Below are 21,557 nucleotides of genomic sequence, written 5' to 3'. Positions count from 1 at the left end.
TTGCATCAAAAACCCGTTATTGCAGCTAAAGCCTTCCAAGGAAAATGTCCCAATGGAAAGATTGGAGTTCTTAGAAAATTACCGATTTTGCTGTTGGATCGGTCAAAAGTTCTTAAATCGATCAATTGCGGATATCCTCGGTGCTGGGTGTCTTTAGGGGAGAAGTGGTTATAAGAATTAAATTACAAATAACGCAAACCTATACCGGTCTACAATTTGTGAAAGACATCTTTTTAAATCACCGGATGCACATCTTAATTAACAGAGAGCAAATGTCCATCCTACGTTTTGTCACCCCACTCGTCTTTGCATGCTAACCATGATTCAATAAGGGTTTTCAATGTCTCTTTTACACTTCAAAGAAAAGAGGAAAAGTAATGTAATTTTGCTTCTGTCAACAGAAAATCTCCCTACGGATTCCGGTACGAGGTCATAAAACATTGCGGATTCAAAGAGTACTTATCAAAAAGTATTGGCGCCGAGTCATTCACAGAGGACATAACCATATGTTGTTACCGCCGAGGCGAGCGGCCAAGTAAAATAAGAATATTTCATCGAAGAGTGCAAATTCAGAGGGGACGTTTTGGAGATGGCTTCCAAGACCTCAAAAAAGAGGGAGAAGGATATGAGGAGGATGCGGCGACGAAGGAGACAGAAGAGGAGGAGGAAAAGACGGCGAAGAAGAAGAGAAGAAGACGAAGGCGACAAAGGCGAAGGAGACGAAGGAGAAGACGCCGGGCGTCGTATGACAGGGCTTCGTTACCGTGGTTTACGAAGAACACGTCAAGAATTACGAAGAAGAAGACGCAGAATAAGCATGCAAAGGCGAAAGAAGGAGACAAAGAAGACTGCGAAGAAGGCTCCGAAGACGCCGCAGCATACAGGCTAAGATTGTTACATCGAATACGTCGCCGTCCTTTGGGCTTTGTGGACAGAGGGCGACTTCGACGGCTGATTAAGCGAGGCGTCCGTTCATATCTCTTTGAGTACGGAAAAAAAAAATCGGCCATTTAGGTAAGGTAGTCCTTCCTTAGGTAGTAAAAGGACTCTAAATGAAAGTTCCCTTAAATTGACCAAGTATGTCGTTGTCCTTATAAGCTATATTCACTTATACGGCCGGGCTCAAAACTGATGCCCATTGTATAACTGTAGTTATTTTGATTTGTTTACTACTGATCTATCTATCGCTCTATCTTTCTATCTATCTATCTATCTATCTATTATCTATATATGTGTTATTTCCAGCTGGGAGGTCCGTATAAGCAAAAAACTGTGACCGAGGCCGAGGGCAGCTTATTTAATTATTTATTTTTTATATTAGCTTTGTCCAAAACACTACAAGAATACAATGACGTAACAGAGAACTGAAAAAACAAAAAAAGAAAACAAACAAACTGAAAATACAAATAGATACATGGACAGGTATACCGCAACAGCTAGGGCCAATTACTGCGGACCCGGGCTTTAAAACGGACGAATTTACATTACAAATAAAAACTTAAAGTGCCCCTGTGACCAAAAAAATCAATTCATATTTTCTTTGGATTTGAAAACTATCTTAACAAAACACTAAGTGACCCACGTTTTAAGCCTTGATTTCAAGAAGACACCTCTTTATTTTAACTGTAATTTTCCTATTAATGGTCCGCCATTACTAACATTATGTTCTTGAGAGAGCTGGATCGAGGAGAAAATGACGTTAAAGGCTCACTAGTTTAAGAATGCAATACGTGTGTACGCCGCAGAATTAATATGCAGCACGGGGGTTTTGGGCTTTCAGACTTTTAAACTCACGCTTTGTATATATAATAAGCTGCGTTCACACGCTGAAATTTAAGCTAGTGAGCCTCTGACGTCACTTTTCCCTGGATCCAACCCCTGAGGTCCAATCGGTCAGTTTTGAACGTGAGTAATGGCGGACCGTGAAATCCAAAACTTACACTCAAAGTAAACGGCCTTTGGATAAAAATTAAAGCTCAAAATTTTCCCAGTCAGGTGTTAAGCAAACACACTTTCAAAATCTGAAGGAAAAAAGGAAGTGGTTTTTTTGATCACAGGGGCACTTTAAGAATAAGTGATGAATAATTAACACTTAGTAACAGCATGTGATATTTGTAGCAAGGCTTCTGGCTGTGTTGCAATTTGGGCAGATAGATTTCCACGTTTTCGGTGTTTCAGGGTAATAATTTACAAAAGGAGCAGTGAAGAAATAATGAAGTAAAGCATCAGGAAAAGAGGCAATATCAGAGTAGCTACTACTATCCAGACAGTTAGTTAGAGCTTTCCGTATGCGGGTTGATCTGACCAAAAAACACTTTTGTAAAAAGGTGGTTTTACATTTACCGTTGAGAAATTACACTGAAGCTGAAGAAATTGTAGATCTAGTAGGCCGGGCAGAGCGAATTTTAGGTGAAACTGATTGCTCAAAGTCAAGAAGCCCGTTAACTATCTTAAAAAAGAAAATCAAGTCTAAATACTCATGCCAGTATGTTAATGGCAATAAGTTCAGTTTTAAAAGTCTGTCCTTGTAAGCTTATTCACAGCGGAACGGTAGCCCTAGCATGAATTTGGTAGCTCGTCTCTGGATCCGCACAACTTGTCGAATCTTCTCCTTCGTCTGAGGGGCCCACACCATTGTGGGTTCCGTATCCAAAGAGTGGTCGGACGAGACCGAGGTCAAAATTTTTTGCTATACGGACCGACCCTTAGTTGGTAAATAACTTATTATTTTTTTCCTCTCTCTCTCTTCCTCTCTGAAACAACTTTTTAATTGTTGACTCGCACCGCGCTTGATAGCGAATTTAGTATTAATGCGACTTACAAACTGAACGTTTCAAAGAGAAATACTTTTATTTGAATTATATTTTCAGACCTCTTGTCTAATAAAAAGGTAACTTCTGAATGTAAACGGATTCGGTGTTAAAAAAGAAATGGAAATTTAAGGTCATCACCCAAGCTCACGCAACCAGGGCTAGGATTCCGCCCGCCGTGAGCGGGCCGGATGAGAAGATTCCCCTGGCTCCCGGAACCGATCAGATTGCAGGATTTGTTGAATTCCGCCCGCTCACGCATTGAGAAAAAATAAAAAAGGTTATTATTAAAAAAAGTGAATATCTCTAGAAGAGAAATGTGATGAAGAAAGCAGACGGATTTTTTAATTATCTTGTAAAGGCCGTCAAATTAGAATTATAAAGGTTTAGTTTTTTTTTGTCTTCGTGGATAGTTTACCTTGAAAGATAGTTAATATGTGGAGATGATTATGAAACTCGATGTATTTCTTTCTTGTTGTTTTTGTTAGCAGTTTAAGCCCTGACCATACACAAACCACACCGTTTTTCCAAAAGACTGCCTATAGCAACGACCGACTAATGATTCTGGAGCGGTTATCAGTGTACTGTACAAACTACAAAATTCTTAGCAGAAGAAACGAACACTCCTCCTAGCTCGCTCTGATATCTCCTTAACCAGTGTTTTTTTGTGTTTACAGAATTCGTGGAAATCAACGAGTTTACGTCAAAAAGCCAAGTGAACGAAGATGGCGCTTCGTGGCTCCTGTAAGAAAAGAAATCAGAGTTCGAGTGAAAGGAAAATGGAACAAAGTACGTGTTTATAAAGGAAGGTGGAATGTGTTAGTGCATAGACGACGCTTGCCACTTCGAATAACGCCTACAAGAATTGGCATAATAAAACGTGGAAAATGGATTCTACTAGGACAAAGAGGTAGACGCAGAGGAGTTAGACGACGTCGACGGAGACGAAGGCTGCTAAGACGAAAAAGAAGATATAGACGCAGACGTCGAAGAAAGAGACGGCAACGAAGGAGGCGGAGAAGACAGCAAAAGCGAAGGAGGAGACGTCGAATACGACGACTACGTAGACGAAGTCGCCTAAGTAGAATACGCGTTTATGTCCGAGGAAGGAAGTATACAGTAATTAGGAGAAGAAGACACCTGGAAATTCTTTACAAACGACGGCTTCGTTCATTGAGGTAAAGGCAAACACATGTTAATGCTGTCATGGCGTTGCACTTAAAATGACCGGTACTTGTTCTTTGATGGAAAATTCAGATTGGGGTAGCCGTTGCATAATGATAAGAAGGTGTTGAAAATAATCCTGTGCTTAACGTTAAAATACTACTGTTCCAGAAAGGGCGGTAAAACCATGGAAGGTCCTCAAAAAAGGAATTGAACCAAAACAATTTGTCAAAGGTAGAGCAAAAGTCCTGTTGGTTTGAACCAACTGAAACATAGTTTCCGACAAATGGTCTTATCATATGCCTTTCACTGGAGATCTTCGGACATTTTCGTTCAATAGTAAGCTACTCGTATTTGCTTTAAATGTTTTAATTGGGCATCAAACACCGTCTCCCAATATGTTGGGCCACTACTTAGCAATATCTTGGGCAACGCATCGCGCAGAAATCATTGTACAGTGTGTGTGCAAAATCGAGGCTAGAGCTGACCTCGTTTGGATAGGAAAATCGCTGATTTTTTAAAGTTAATGCACGATAGCTTAATATCAGCTTGATTTGCATGCAGTAAAGTTTACATCATAACAAGGTCACTTCCAGCCTCGTTGCCATTCACAAGTCTAGGGTCGGTCCGTTTTTCGAAAGCCCCGAGAACTATTCAGGCCTGAAAAGCCATTTGTGAATCTGCCATCTGATTGTTCTGGAAAGCTCGTCTTTTGACATGTTTTCAAGCGCAAAAGGATTGTGAAGTTTGAAAAACCTCACTTATGTCCAGAAGTGCTGCTAATTAGATGCACGCCTAATTTTCACATCCAACGAGGTCACTTCCAGTCTCCGAACAACAATAAGGTAAAGGTTAAGGTTAACGTATTTTTAGCCTAGGATAAATGCAGCAGTTTATCCTTACTTGAGAAGCAGCATTTGGGAGACACTTTGTAATGTTTATTGTCTGTATTCCGACACACGAGTGATGAAGAGCAAAGGGACACTTGGTGAAGCTTATTAAATCCTCGTGGCATTTCTGGACAAATCTGAAGAACCTACCCGTTTTCGAGATACATAAGGGATTGTGACTCCCCGAAAAAGGCCCGAGAAGGTTTGGAACTTTCCGACGGAAACGGACCCCTGTTTATTGACTTGACCTGGTCACTAATGCAATAGACCTAATCGGCTAACTCAATGTTGTACCCAATTCAAACCCTTTGGGAATAAAACGTTTTGTTCCAGGTATTTCCATATCATTTACATATGAATGCTACATTATCATGCAAATACAACACACAAAGAATCTTAATCCCGGGAGATTTGAATTGGGTACAACATTGAGTTAGCCGATTAGGGCAATTATTGATGTTTGATGTCGAATGCGCCCTTGGGAAGATGATAAACTAGTTGTTTGGAAACTGTCGGTATTGATAATAATTCAATGACGTTTCATTTCAGTTTTTACCGAAGAAAAGCGCAACTGAAACTCGGGAGGAGAAAGAGACTTAATCTGCGTAAAGCACAAGTGTATTTCAAAAAATATTGGCGAAGGGTTCTCTTTACCCCGCGTCAAGGGTTATTTGTGAGATACCGAAGACGAAAAAGGCCCTTGACAATCAGACCCTCTGGAGACGTCATAATAAGAATTGGAAGACGAAAAATCAGATATGGGCAACGAAGAATATCTAGGCAAAGACGTCTACGAATAAGAAGGAGAAGGAGATTGCGCAGAAGAAAGAGAAGAAGACAAAGGAGAAGAAGACGAAGACGAAAACAAAGAAGGCGGGAAAGGAGAAAGAGACGTCGACGAAGGAGGCGAAGGAGAAACCGCCGGAGGAGGCGACAAAGGAAAGGAAGAAAGTTGTTTGGATGGCGAAGGAGACCAAGAAAATGGGGCCGTAGACGAAGACCTCGCTGTGTGATAAAGATCCGGTATAGGAAAGTATGGAGAAAAGTATATCGCCAAAGAGGCCTCAGATTCAACTATGGAAGAGGGCCTACCCGATTAAGGTGTGGTAATTAATTCAACCATTGTGATGTTTATCTTGGTTGTCGTATCATTCAACCATCTTTTTGGTCTTGGTCTAACACAACCGATGATTAATCTCAAGTTCTATGCCAGTTTCATCCTGGTTTCAGGGCAGTCGATTACTCATCGTCCGAACGGTCCGATGCAGGCTAGATGTGATGCCTAGACGTTACCCTCATAATGAGAGATTAGTTTCTTTGTGTCGAGTACTTAAGCAATAGAGGACTTTTTCCATGTTAGCATAGCCTCATCTAAGTGCGAGGGGGAGTTGGGAGAATTCGAGACAGATATGCAAACCCGAGACGCAGTCGAGGGTTTGCATAACTGTCGAGAATTCTCTTAACTCCCCGAGTGTTAAGATGAGGCTATGTAAACACGGAAAAAGGTCTCTGTTGCTTTTATAAAATATTTCTAAAAAATAATTCGACAAATGAAGGAAAGTGCTTTTTTTTTTACTTCTTGATTGAAACATATTTTCTTGATACACGCTCATATTTCCTACCAGACAATCAAAACGCGCGTCTGACAACACATAACCAATCAAAATTTATGATGAGATTACATTCTCTCATCGAAACACAGCTCTTGACCAATGAGAGTGCGCGTACTATCGTAATTAATTTATAAAATCGTTTTATTTAACGTTTTTATAGAAACAGCATAAAACCGGACCACTATCGTGTTCTTACTGTGGCATTCTTTGAAGAACGAGGCATATAACAATACACTTCATTCATATGCAAACTTGTGGACGGGTATTCTTCAGTTTAGTCCATAATGATGCTTGATATTTCGGGAATTTCGTAGTATTTTTCTAAGCCACAAAAAGGGAAATATGCGAGGAACCGAATGAGAAAAATTGATTTGCGTTAATTTGTTGATTTCAGTTTAGTGTCCCCAATTAGTGTTCCAGCACTAGCAGACTGGACACTTACATAAAGCTCCTTTCCTTTTCCTTTCCTTTGTCAATGAGTATTTTATGCCAACTCTACTACTGGGGGAGGGGGAGGGGGGGGGTTGCAATTCGTCTTGTTAAACAAATGCAACAATAGAAAATGTTTTTGCACATGACCCTACTGGCCTATAACATACCTCTCACGATACGATACTTGAACTACTTGAATCAAACTAACAAACTACTACCTTAGCTTACAATTGCGGAAGAGAACTTATTTAATCTACTTTTTTTTTTAGTAAGATAGTTGAAGCGTACGAATGCCGGAAACAACAAACAGACACGAAAACAATTTAAGTCAATTTAAAAGACCAATCTTAAGTCATGCTAAAACTGTTGTCATGGCTTGCATCGTTGCGTAGTTCTCCCAATATTTGATATTTTTTCAAATTCTTTCTAAACAACAACACAGCGATTACCCCCGTAATTGGTCCATGGGCATTTGTTTGATCTGATCTAGCGGAGACAGCCTAACTGAATTTAAATGTTTTCCGTTGACAGATACAGCAGAGTATATATATTTAGTATATATTAAAACAGTGGATAGCGTTGAACGCGCGCGCTGATTGGCTACTCAAACTCCGGATATCCTTTGCTATTCACTTTCAAGCAATTCGCGCGGAATTTGCGCCCGAAAATGTTGCGATCTTTGCAGGAATAAATGAGTTAAAATCATCTTTTTGTGCTATATTATCCCACTGTTTTAGTCTATTCTAAAAGAACTATTCACCTACGACACCTCAGTGTCGGTGACTTAATATCCACCACTAGCCACCTCCACTTAAGTGAATGGTTGTTAAATACATATGGGAGAAAGTTTCTGCTCAACAGATTGGGTGCTAAATAAGGTGCAGCAATACTTAGAGGTTCAGCTGTCTGAACGAATTACTCTGTTGGCCTTTTCCAGGTTTTACCCTAACGGTCGAGTTCAGATTCTACGCAAAAGGATATGGAAGCTTTTACCAAGCAAGACAAGAATAATGGTCCAAAGGGGCCGGAGATGGAGACTTGCTTATTACAGCAGAAAACAGCGAAGTCTAGTTATCTACAATAGGAGGCGACGAGTGCCACTTAAAATAGGGCGAAGACAAGTCAAATATAAACCTTTAGGTCGGTGGAAAACATTATTGCGACTCCCAAGTGTTCGTAGATTTGGAAGGCGAGTTGGAAGATTCAGGCGAGGAAGAAGGCGAGTTGGTAAACGGATCAGACGTCGTCTGAGGCAAAGGCGAAGAGCTAGGAGAAGACGTAGACGAGCACGAAGGCGAAGAAGAAACATTCGAGCTAAAAGAAGGAGAAGGAGAATGAGAAGAAAAAGGCGATTGAGGAGAAGGATTAGGAGACGACGACGAAGAAGAAGACGTCGACAGCGAAGGCGAATGCGCTGTCAGAGAAGGCGACTGCGTAACAGCATTCTGAAAATCAAAATCTTCAATAGAGTTAGAAGAGTATTCCCCAAGAATCGCAGGCTCTACGTGCTGTATGGTCGCCGTCCAATACAAATAAGGTACGTTTAGTGAAAAGTTCTTTGCTTTCCAAAACGTATGTATTGAATTTAAAAGCTGAATAGCACAAGTATCACTCTCATTTAAGGACTGTGCCACCTAATGTTATTGCGCCGCATAGGAAATTTAAGTATTGCTTATTCTGAAGGAAATTATTTGAAATGTATAATTACTTCTCTGTGCTCAAGAATGACACTTCATTGATCAGTTAGAATGAACGCGGACACGGGAACGACCGATAAAATAACCCTCGCAGCATGAGCGTAATCTAAAAACAAAATTTCAGATGATTATCATGGCGCACAGGAACTCTCTCTCTCTTACCTCTGGTTCCAACGCGGGGGCGTTCTCGCTCTAGGCATATTTATAGGGAGTTCATTTTATTTGTCTGTCTTTTTTTTATTAGAGTGAGTTTCAATCGAGTATCGTAAAACCAAAACCGAAGTAATTACTTTGGCCAATCAAAAGGGACGGAGACAATCCCGTAAACCAATCAAAACTCGAAGTAATTACTTGTAGCTGACACAAAGCGCGGGAAAATGGGCACGCGCGAGCCACGATTGGTTTTGGTTTCACTTCTGATTGATTGAAAAAGTGGCGCGAGAAATTTGAACCAATCATTGAGTGAAGTAATCATAAACCAAAGCACTTCGCTAATTACTTTCGACACTCAATTAAAAACCGCTCTAGCTTCGCAAGCAATACATAAAGCCAACAAATTGATACAAGGGGGGGGGGGGGGGGAACACCGCAGCAGCACAAGCCCATAGTGGTTTTCAGATCTACGACGGCGACGTCGTCGAAAAAGTCTCCTCAAAATGTGACTTTACACAATCCTAACTCTACTGCGATTATTCTATCTCGTTCACGAGGTACATTGTAGGCGAATTATACTAAAACTATGGCTACATTCAAACGATACTGGACGACTTGATTTTCTACCGGTTGAAAATTCGTGCACTCTACGGTTTCAACGTCGCTGTGCAACAAAATCGAACGAATGTTGCAGCAAATGTCGAAGCCGCTTGCCCGGGCCTTAATATACTTTCAATCTTCTTCGCACTGATTTGTCGTGCAATTGTTCCGCCCGAAAGGCTTTTAAGGCAATTTTGGACTGTGTTCTTTTAAATCTCCCAGTATTAGCAGCGATCATTTATCTCGTTAATAGAAAGCAGAGTTTGACGTGAACCGTAGCCTTTGTTGCCGACGTTCACTTCTAAGTAAAAGATTGATTGAAGTCAAGCAAGAGAAAATGAGGGGACAGAGAGGGAGGCTCAGGGCGTTGGCCGGGATATGTTATGTCCACGAAAGTTATTTTTAGACCAGCGGAAGTCTTTGTTCCAGCGGACGTCTGTCTTCCGAGACGTCCGCATGCAGTCTTGCCTCGCTCTCAGGTTCTTAGTGAAAAGAGAAAATGACGGCGCACGTGGAAGGCTGATGAATATTTATTTTCTTTCAAACATCGGACCGAGGTTGGCCTGCGTGCGGACGTCTCGGAAGACTTCCGCTCGTCTAAAAATAACTTTCGTGGACATGACATATCCCAAAGGCTGGACCGGGAGCCTCCCTCTCTGTCCCCTCATTTTCTCTTGAGTCAAGACAATTCTTTCCTTTCGTACTGAAAGTATGTTGATGGCTCACAAGGCCAATTCAAGACCGGTAGGTCCTTTCGAAGCGGCTGCAAGGAAATGTCTGGACTACGCTGGGCACAGCTTGACAACTGGTTTTCCTCTTTAGCTTCTTTTCTCCCAGAGTTGCACGGCGATTAGCTCCAGTGGAGCTAGTAGTTTGATGAATGGTATGGGGCCAAGCATTTCCGCCGGCAGCTCTTGCAGCGACCAGTGCTGCCGGCAATGAGTGTCGTAACTACCCGTTAACCAAAGACCTCACCCCTCAGTAAAGGCTCGTTACTTTTGTAAAACAAAAACCGAGGTCCCTGTACACTGCCAGATCTGGTAGATTATTCCGCCTTCCAAGTTATCTTCAAGGAAAATTTCACTGTTTTTTTTTCTGGTTTGTTAGGAGCATGCGGGGAAGGGTTTGGTGGCACCCAGGAAGACATTGGAAGGTAATAAGAAGGTTTGGAGGTAACGTTCTCATCGGCAAGAGATGGAAAAACCTTAAAGTAATTAATGGAAAATTACGCGTGAATTACCTTGCAAGGAACCGCGAGATCAGACTTGGGAGAGGATATGTTCAAGTGCGGGCACGAAGAAGATGGAAGAAAATTGTACCTCGAAAGCGTGGATACAACAGAAGGCGCAAGAGACGACTTAGAAGGAGACGTAGAAGACAACGCAGGAGAAGCAGAAGACTTCGTAGACGAAGAAGACGACGTCGAAGAAGAAGGCGACAACGACTAAGGAGGCGAAAGAGACAACGGCAAAGGAAATACAAACGAATGAAGAGACGCCGAAGAAGGCAGCGAAAACTGCTGAGAAAGAGAAGACGTGGGCGACCAACAGGCTGGCCTCGAAGGCTTCCAAGATACAAGCTTCGAGTGATCTACAACGGACGAGTTCGAGGAGCTTCCCCAAGAAACGGATATTTGCGATTCCAATCCAGAAAAGGAGAACAAAGAATTAGGTGAGTAAAACGTAAAACAAAATGAAGTTGCACTGGAATGAAAAGATATGGAATGTACTTCGCACTCGATGGAGAATAAAAAGGCAATGGGGCATCATAAAGGGGCGATCATCTTAACCCCCTCTGTCGTCAGAAGTGTTGTCGCATACCTATGATTTCGTTGCGATCAGTTTCTATCAAAGTGAGTGAATTTTTAAAAAATCATAGTTTTTTTAAATATATCTTTCTTTGTTGTTTAATGAAAAAAGTGAATCATAATTCTTGCATTCTTGACAGTCTTCCATGAATGGCTGCTCGGCTCAACTTGTTCGAATTTTGAGTGTGATTTTTATATTGATAAGACTCAATTAGCCGCTGTTCACAGATGTTCACAACTGTTACTGGATACATTACTGTGTTGTTCGAACGCACTTCACTTCAGTACCAATGGGCTAACTCTTTGAAGATTCGTCGTAAACTGCTTGAAAGCGAAAGGCCATTTAGCGCGGCATTTGAGCTACGATGTTGTTCATTGTTAAAACCCATCCAGTCCACGTACAAAATACAGCAATATAGTCCAGGCTACCAATCTACCACTCACTGGTACATCATACCAAAAACCCACAGTTGCCTCATTTGTATTAAATAAATAATAGTGAAGTAGAAACGTATTTGTGTTTTGGTAGATGGAGCCCTAGGCGCGGTAGATGGATTTTAAGGGGAAGACGAAGACGGTGGCACGGGGTGCCTTCAGCTACATTTCGCCTCGAGATGCTGTTCAGCGGAAAGAGAACGTGGAGACGACTTGTCCCCAGGAAAAAGGGATTGTCGGTACGCTATCATCTTCGTAACGTTGGGCTTAGGTTGCGCAGGGGGCGATTCGGTCTGCGAAGGAGAACGAGATCATTTAGAGGACGAGGGAGGCGTGGAAGAAGAACAAGAAGAATCATTCGACGACGGAGACGACTTATACGGCGACTACGGAGACAACGAAGGCGGCAAAGAAACAGGCAGAGAAGGCGGCAGCAAAAGATTAATCGAAAGAGGAGAAGACTTAGAAGAAGGCGTCGACGATCAAGAAGAAGACGAAGACGAAGGAGGAGGTTGAGTCGACGCACGCGAAGGTTGCGAAGGCGGCGGCAACGAAGCGTCATGCGAGTGTACTATCATCGTGCATGGAGAAGTGTCATAAGAAAAGGACATCGACTGATCATTTCACTCCGAAGAGAACAGCCTTTTATCAGGTAAAAATGCACCTCTTTGGATCAGATTTCACATTTACCATTTGAGATCAGGTGACAAATCCCTTGAGCACGGTCACGCGGCTTAATATTATTTTGGAAAAAAAAACCACACACGATTCATGGTAAAGAAGTCTATCAGTTGGATTGGGTAGAAGGGAAAAGTGTAGGGGGAAGATGAATTTAAACTCTTTGGTAGAACGCTTTGATAGACCTGATTAGCTCGAACGTTTTATTTCCCAGTAGAGATCAAGCAGTACTCAGGAGATTTGATATTTTGTCTTTTTCTCAAAAAGAGAGCATGCAAGCATGAAAATGGCCATGTGTGCATATTTTGCGATGAGCGATATTGACAATTCAGTCCACATCGAGCACAAACGTCTATCGAACCCGTGCATCGATACTCGTGAATTCTCTTTTGAAAACGCATTATTTCTTTATTATTATTGTTATAATTATTATTATTATTATTATTATTATTTATTATTGTTATTTATTAAATACATTTTATTACAAAAATACGGACACTACAAAATAACATTGTTTATAATACTAACGATATTAAATGCCTTACACATCTAACATTCCACATATTAATTACAATACATTACACAACCTTAAATTACTAACAAAAAAAAAACCGCCCTATTTCACCAACAAAGTCGTTGCCCTTTTACTTTCTAAGGTAGCTGGTTTTGACAAGTATTGTAACCTAGGTTTGGTTTCTTTGGAAGATTTTATTTTCCTTTTGAAGCACCGACACTTCATCTTTGCCTTTATTCAGAAAACTTCGTGTCGTGGTGTTACATATTTCACCTTTATTTTTTAAATTTAGGGTCACGTTTGGTCAGATCAAAATAAGGCGCCCACACCGCGGGTGGAGAAGGCTACGTAGACCAAACAAGCGCATCTCGATATGGACCGGGAAATGGCACAGAGTTACCGTGAATAGAAGGAAACAGTTCGTCTACAAAAGTCATGGAAGACAAACCCAACTACTCTTTACAAAGGGAATAGTAAGGAAGAGAATAAGGCGGACATGGATTTCCTTGAAGCCCCGTCGCAGAAGAGTGTCATGGCGCAGACGAGAGCGCAGACGAAAAATAAGGATACGACGAAGAAGAAGAAGACAAAGAAGGCGAATTCGACGACGGAGGAGGAGACAGCGAAGACGACGTAGGAGAAGGTACAGAAGAATTAGGAGACGAAGGAGGAAAAGACGAAAGCACCGCGGATGGTATCGCAGAAGGAGAAAAATATTTGGGAGACCAAAACGTCCCAGCCTAATTCGCTTCTATTACAACGGGCGGTGGTTTGAGGGCTACCGGATACGAGGGCGTCTGAGAACTAAGTATAAGAACCACTGGAGACAAATAAGGTAAACATACCTCGCCCTAATTTCAAGATTTTTGCGTTTCATATGTCTATAACACGAGAATTTCAACGATCACAAAATAAGCAAAGTTACGTGCAGAAATATACACCTTATTCCAAATGACCGCCATTTAAATATTCTTTTGTTTTTATTCAAATAAGCCCTTGATGCCTCGTTCTTAAGCTTAAAATTCAAAAGAATATTTTATCTTGAACGAGGCAACAAGGGCCAATTTGTATCCGCATAAATCAGCGGCCATTTTGGAATAAGGTGTATTCCTTGTATCAGGGTGAGATTAAGGACGGTGCCTGCTAATTCAAAGGTATTTTTGTGCCGTTTATGAATATACAGGAAAAGCAGATCTTAACAAGTGTTATTGAAATCCAAAAAGAAAATTGGGAGTAACCACACATTTTTCAAAGATAATTAATCCACAATATTTATAAGAGGCTTTAAAATACAAAGCAATGTATGGCGTTCTTTTTAAGATTGAAGCTTAAATATCCCTGAAAAATGCATGGTTACCCTCAATTTTCATTTTGGATAACAAGAGCACTTGCTAAGTTCAGCTTTCTCCGCATAATATCAAAGCATGGAAAAATATCACCTTATTAGTAAGCACCTTCTATGGGAAACCCGAGTATCTCGAGATCCGCAGATTTCTCATTTGCATTTGATTCGGCATATGTAAAATGCGACGTTTAAAACGGGCCTAATTGTCTCACATAGGACGTTTTCAACCAACCTCTAGGGACGCCAATAAAATAGGGAAATGCACGACTTCTGGTGGTCGGAACAAAAGAATCTAATGAGAGATCTCTTGTTTTCGTCCACCAACATGGCCGCGATGACGTCACATGGAAAACCCTTCTATAAAAAAAAAAATGAAAAACCTTAAATAACAATGACCACAACCAGGTATTTTGAGCCCGCGAGACTGAGAACACTTAGCAAACCATTGTTTTAACGAAAACCGCTGGTCAGCAACCTGGTTATGGTCATTGCTGTCTAAGGTCTTCGAAAAATTCAGACGGTTTCAACAGGAAGCACTTCAAATATGTACATTTAATGCAACCCAAACTTCACATTTATACATTCACTTCATCAAATTTGGCAGTTGATGCAAAATGCGTTATTTAGAGCGGTTTTCAAATGAGTGTCGTAAAACCAAAACCAAAGTAATTACTTTGGCCAATCAAAAAGGACGGAGACAATCCAGTAAACCAATCAAAACTCGAAGTAATCACACGTGGCTGACACAAAGCACGGGAAAATGTGCACGCGCGAGCCACGATTGGTTTTGGTTTCACTTCTGATTGGTTGAAAAATTGGCGCGAGAACTTTGAACCAATCACTGATTGAAGTAATGCAAAACCAAAGCAATTATCTAATTACTTTCGACACTCAATTGAGAAGCACTCTATTTGCTTCAACAACACCTTATTCCAAAATGGCCGCTGATTTATGCGGATACAAATTGGCCCTTGTTGCCTCGTTCAAGATAAAATATTCTTTTGAATTTTAAGCTTAAGAACGAGGCATCAAGGGCTAATTTGAATAAAAACAAAAGAATATTTAAATGGCGGCCATTTTGTAATAAGGTGTATAAAGTAAAGCCACCGTCCCTTCCTCAGTCTTCCGGTCATCACTTCTTTCCATCCCTCAAACTGACATTTCCCTTTTTATTCAACTTATACGACGTACAGTCTACTTTAGACTTCAAATCTACTTCAACGAAACAAAGATTTTAAACAAGCTGAGAAGATTCACAATAGGCGAGGCAAAGAGTTGAACCCGGATCGATGGCTTCACCTTACAGTTTCCGATATCCACTAGACTAACGAGACAACCTTCCGGAAAATCGAATTTTTTAGAGTATTGAAATAGTAGTACCCAGCAAAACAATTGAAAGTTAACCGTCTTCAACGGGGTTTTTAGACCTAAATATTGTAGATCAGCGCGGCATAGCTTAGAAACGCTATTTCGTGTTTAACTAAAGCTGTAATTCCACCTGTTTTCATTCTTTTTAGAGCGGTAAGCTTGTCAATATTAACATGGGATATTGCGTCGTGTAATTGTTACGAAATGTCCAATGTCAGTTTGATGGATGGAAACTAGTGTTGACCCAGTCTCCCTTAATCAACTCCCATAATATTGAACCTCCCCTACTACCAATCCACGTCATTAGTGAGCTTAAGCAACGACAACGGCGACGGCAACGAGAACGTTATCTCAAACTATATATTCGCGTTATTTTAATCGCTTGGTGACTATTGCAACCTTTTTAATATAACGAGGGTGTGGTATTTTCTCTTAAATGACACTGGTCGGAACGGCACTTAATTTAGGGCAGAATATTAAAATTTTTCCTCAGGTGCTGACGTTCTTTATAAAACCTCAAATTTAGCGTTTTGACGTTGTTGTTTTGCAGACGACGGCAAAGAATCGGACAAACGTGAAAAACGCACGTGCAGAGCGTGCAAAGCTATTGTTTTTGCTCACTAAATATGCAAATTTGTGACGTTCTTGTTGCCCTCGCCGTTGTCGTTGCTTAATTAAGTACGTTCCCAATGATTGTTTGGAGGTAAGGGTAGGGGTGAAAGGAAAACGCTCTCCTTCTATTGGGGATGCCGACAAAAGTAGGTTTTTTTTTTACTGAGACTTTTTGTTCATGGTATATATGTTGCCGGTAAAATCTGTTCTCAGATTGAATCCGTTCTTATCTTTTTTAAATTGGCGATCCTTATTTTACGTAGGTTGAATATGCACTCTACCTAATCAACCCCTATAAATAAATTGAAAACACGTATACCATCCCTCAAGCTCTGTCTTACTCGTCTCAACGCATCTTCTTAAGCCTTTCGTATCATCTTATCGGTTTCTGTTTTCATACACTTATCCATTCAGTCTCAACATTACAACATAGTAAGGGAACAAAGAACTGTCCTATGGACCCTCCAGATCCGTACATAGTCCCGTGTCTTCACCACTACACTACAACGACGAACATGCTCAACCCAGCACAGTTCTCAGTTTTCCTTATTTACTTTTGTATAATGAGTCAATTGATATCCATTTCTTATAACTAAAACTAATCCAAACCTGACCCTAATTTTTTCTCTATGCTTAATTTAGGGGCGTATTTAGGCTGCAAAAAAAATTTCTTCAATTCAACTGAATGCGTATTCAACCTAGGTAAAATGAGGATCACCAAGTTAACCTTGGTAAAAACGGATTCAACCTGAAAACGGATTTTACCGGCAACATAAATAAAGGATAAATAAATAAGGATAGATAAGGATAAGGATAGGGATAGATAAGGATAGATTCTTATAATTAATAAATTAACGTATTGTCGTGATATTTTATACTATTTAAGCTACATTGAGGCAGTTTATTTTTATAAGGAATCCTCGTATTCTGTATAAACTGACCTATTTATTCTGGTCTTGTATCAAAAAGTTACATTTTTTATTTATTTTAATTGTTAATTTATCTTCAATTTGTATAGTTTGTTAAGATCTGTAAAATTAAAGTTGAATAAATAAATAAATGAATAAATAAACATATACATCAAGGGGGCTGCTGTTTACATGTCCATTTCCCTCTGATTTTATCGCAGATGTCGCGGCAGCATCCTCTCGATCCGGTATAAACGAAAATGGCACAGATTGAATAAGGCAGCTGAAGTACGTTTCCGTGGACAGTGGCGTCCGATCAGAAGAGAAGGACGTCAGCTCATTGTTTACAAACACGGAAAGAGAAAACAGATAAAAATCCACCCTAATGGAAACGTAGTCGTTCTTGTCCCTAGCCACTACGAGTCTGTACGAGAAAAACCCACGCCGAAGCCTGTGAGGAAACCGCGGCCGAGACGTCCATACGGCATAGGGCGGAGAAGCAGGCAACGATGGCGAAAGCGATTACGACGCAGGCGTAGAAGACGTAGACGACGCTACATTCGTCGTCTCAGAGGCAGTATACTTCGTTTCAGGTTACGAGGGCGTTGGAGAAGAATTGTCAAGTGGCGTGGAGAGTATAGGATGTTATACAGGGAAAGATGGATCACATTCCGGTAAATATCATAGCTCTTTGCTAAGAAAGTCCAATTGAAGAAATTATGGTGGAATTTAGACAGAGCAAGTGAATTCATTAAGGAAGTAATGTGTGACATAATTTCTTGAAATGAAAACGACACTTTGGGTCAACCATTAAAGGGAACTTTTACTCCACCAAAAAGAAAATCCAAAACCGCAGGAAATAGCATTGAAAATCAAATTTGTTTGTGTCTTGGTTTGTTTGTTGTTTTACAAAAGCCCTTTGTGTCAGAAGAATAGGGTAATCTTTTAATCTGTTTTACGTCACAAATATTATTCAAAATGGTATCCCCGGGAAACTTTAAAGTGAAAATGAACGATTCTAAAATTCATTTTTTTTCTTTTACAAACCCTTTTTTTTGAAAATTACAAACATTATTTCTCAGGTTTTAATTTGGTTTTTCAGTAGATTGTCTTTCAGTGATTGTCTTTCAGTACAAGCTCAGCTTTGTCAATAGGCCGAGTTCGATATATCAATTTTCAGGCATGGCTTTATGGTCAACTTTCACGTGGCCAATTACGCAAATCTTGCACTGGAAGGATCAGTTTGAAATGCCTTGAAACGAAAACTTTAATTAAACAACAGTTAAAGTAAGCAGTGTGTCTTTGTGTACGTAAGACGTTTCCAGCGATCTTCTATGTTAAAAGTTTCATTTTGTTGGAAACCCAGCAGTGTTTCCCTCCAAAACTCAATATAATCTGAATAACGACATGAAAAATTTGTACTTTCGTAATGAGTAAAAATGGGTCTATGAAGAGGATCGGTGTACACTTATCCTTTAGCCGTTTCAGTTTTGTTTGAAACCTTCCAATGAAATGTAATCATCATAAAGCAATTTCTTTCTTTAATCTGTCTTAGTAAAGAATTTTTGGTTGAACATTGTTTATTTCACAGCCAAGTAAGAGGCAGTTACTTCATAGCAACGTACAGAGGAAAGCGCCAAACCATACGACGAATAAAAAGACGATTCAAAATCCGCTTGGGCTTCAAGCAATGGAAATATATTACTTTGCACCGTAGAAGGCTTATGGTCAAAGTCAGCGGGCGTTACAGACTAATCAGATTAAATAGAGGTCGTCTCCGGATTCGCTACGGCCGACGATGGAATGTGTTAAGTAGCAAACCGCGAGGACGACAAGCGCGGCGAAGGTGGAGACGCAGGCGTCGTCGTCGACGGAGACGACGTCTAAGAAGAAGACGTCGAAGGTACCGAAGACGCATGCGCCGAAGGCGGCAGCGTAACGTTCTTCTATTCTATTACGGTAAAAAATGGACTCCAGTGTATCGGTGGTTGAGCTATCTCCGAGCACGCTATCGTGGAAGTTGGAGAAGAGTAAGGTAAGAGAAGTACGACCAAAGAACATTATACAAAGAAAACACTCCCCGAGAATTTGCAGCGTTTCTTCTTTCTCGAAAAGAGACAATTTTGGCCTAAAAGGCCGGCTGCTAGTGTAATCGTTAATCAATTTTCCTTGAGTTTGAAGATAGCCAGTTGTCTTGGCCGGGAGATGACGAAAGGAAGCATTCCTTTCTTCTAGAAAAAAACGTGGATCCCGAGACTGTTTCCTACATGATTACGAATCAGTGTATTTTTTTGTAAACATAAGGTTTCGTCTCATTTCACGCTCTCTTGTTTCTTTCTTTCTCAAGTTCGGTTTACCTTACATGTTTTGAATCTTAAAGTTGATGGTATGAGCCGCCAAAAATGTATGATTTACATAGTTGGCGGTGGACGTGAATTAGCGGGGTACGTTGTAATAATTATGTACCTTTGCATGCTGAGATTAGTGTTGTAATACTAATCCCTTGAGACATTTGTTATGAAAATCATGAATCATCGAAGTCAAGGAAGCGATTTAACCAGCTGGGAAGGAAAGTGATTAAAAAGAAAGACTTGAGCAGGAATCGAGCCCATGACGAACATCATCGTCAGTTAATACGTAATATATCAAAAACGAGTGCGAGTGTTTGATCGGGGTTTCCAGACACCGAGAAACAGATACCGAGTGCTTTTATTGTTTCAAGGTGTCTGAAGACCCCGGTCCAACACGACGCAAGAGTTTTTGATATGGCTTCTAAAACTATTCACACTTCTTTTAGTAATAGCCCTTATTCACGATAGCCGCCATGTTGGTTTTCATATTGTCATGCAAATTAGCCATGTGTTATCCTGGGGGGCAAATATTGGAATAAAGGCAAATTGCGGAAAATCGTTTCGTCGAAATATTGAATTAACATTGCTAAAAGTACATTTTAGAATTTAGAATTAAGTACCTTTTAGAATAATTTTATATCTTTTGATTGCCTCCGACATTATGACTTTCTACTTCGTTATCGTGTGGAAAAATGACGACCACTTTCGCCGATATAGCATTTTTCCACACGCGTCCGTGAACATCTCTCTTCAGACAAGTCCCCACACATCTTCAAACATTTACTAAGCTCAGAAGGTTGTCGTCAATCTTGCTCTGCGGATTGTTTCGAAATCATTGATTCCGCCCCTACTAAATTTCAACTTAAACTCAAGGAGGCTATGCATACAAATTGGGAACAGCCTAATTTAAACCAACAAGTTCATCACGTCAACCTGACACTTACGCTTTAGGCTTTACATTTTTTCAAACACTCTGTAACTCACTCAAATATGTAATTCTTGTCACTTAATCAAATTAATTATGCATGTTTCGCCTAATTGTCATATAGTCCTAACGGTTTTCAAATATTCTGTAACTGACGATGATGTTCGTACATTAAAAATGTCGTAATCTTCTTAAAGATAATAATCATTGTCGTGTAAAATCATTCCATGATTTACTGGTCTTTTTTCAGGTTCGACCATGGTAAGATTGGATTCAAATACGGAAGACGTTACCGCTGGCTTAGTAACAGACCAATAAAATTACGATTTGGTAGGCGCCTCCGGTCCGTGAGATTCTACCGCGGAAAATATCGTATTCGTTTTGGAGGAAAACTAAGAAAATTCCGAGTCACAAGCGGTCGCTTAAGGCTATTGGTTGGAAAAACTTGGAAGAGACCCATAACACGCAGGTACATTAACAGACGACGACGAAGACGTTTGCGCCGAAGGCTGCGGCGAAGAAAGCGACGAAGAAGACGACGCATACGACGAAGACGACGGAAGAGACTCAGAAGACGCTCTCGCGTGATGCTTGTTTCTTACAGGCGACGCAAAAAAAGTATTTACAAGAAAGGATGGCAGCTCTTTATGCGTTACAGGCGTAAGCTTAGACGAGTCAGGTAAAATTACAGCGTATATATTAACAGTTGGTTTGAGTTTCGGTGACTTTTAATTGAATCTGAAAAGTAATCCCGCGATTGATTCGCTCTTGAATCACAACGAATAAGAATCAAGTCAACTGACTATTATGATTTATTCACTGCGCTGTTTGCGATTGGTAAGAGACGCTTCTTGAGTTTCAGTTGGTTGATGACATCACCCTAAGTTCGATATAAGCATTATTTTGTTCAGTCTGATAATTTATCCAATTATTAGATCGAGTGCACTTTCGTGTTTCCAGGAAATCAGCAGGCTGCTATATGCCCTGCTTGTGGAGTATTTATTGTAGGTCAAATCTAGTCTGAATTTGTTGGTCCTCATTTTACCTAGGCTGAATATACACTCTACCTAGTTTAAATCACCTATCAACCCTACAAAAAGGGGTTGAAAACACCGATACCCTCCCTTCAGCTCTGTCTTACGCATCTCAACACATCTTAACGTTTCTTACCATCTTATCGGTTTATGAATTTATACACTTATCGAGTCAGCCTCAACATTACAACATAGTAAGGGAACAAAGAACTGTACTATGT

At 40.5% G+C, this 21,557-nt stretch overlaps 1 protein-coding gene across 1 annotated transcript in view; it reads left to right on the top strand.

Moving 5' to 3' along the window:
• The window catches only part of LOC138005850 (trichohyalin-like), a 57,308-nt gene that overhangs the window by 26,377 nt on the left and 9,374 nt on the right, over positions 1 to 21,557 (top strand). The window contains exons 10-17 of the mRNA XM_068852024.1: positions 5,858 to 5,965; positions 7,847 to 8,446; positions 10,467 to 11,030; positions 11,696 to 12,253; positions 13,086 to 13,628; positions 17,248 to 17,700; positions 18,618 to 19,061; positions 20,553 to 20,981. Of these exons, the coding sequence (XP_068708125.1) occupies positions 5,858 to 5,965; positions 7,847 to 8,446; positions 10,467 to 11,030; positions 11,696 to 12,253; positions 13,086 to 13,628; positions 17,248 to 17,700; positions 18,618 to 19,061; positions 20,553 to 20,981 (3,699 nt within the window). The remainder of the gene's footprint in view (positions 1 to 5,857; positions 5,966 to 7,846; positions 8,447 to 10,466; positions 11,031 to 11,695; positions 12,254 to 13,085; positions 13,629 to 17,247; positions 17,701 to 18,617; positions 19,062 to 20,552; positions 20,982 to 21,557) is intronic.

This window comes from Montipora foliosa, chromosome 6 (genome assembly GCF_036669935.1).
Source record: "Montipora foliosa isolate CH-2021 chromosome 6, ASM3666993v2, whole genome shotgun sequence".
NCBI lineage: Eukaryota > Metazoa > Cnidaria > Anthozoa > Scleractinia > Acroporidae > Montipora > Montipora foliosa.
Note: the sequence above shows the minus strand (reverse complement) of the source record. Positions and strands in the feature narration are given on the sequence as shown.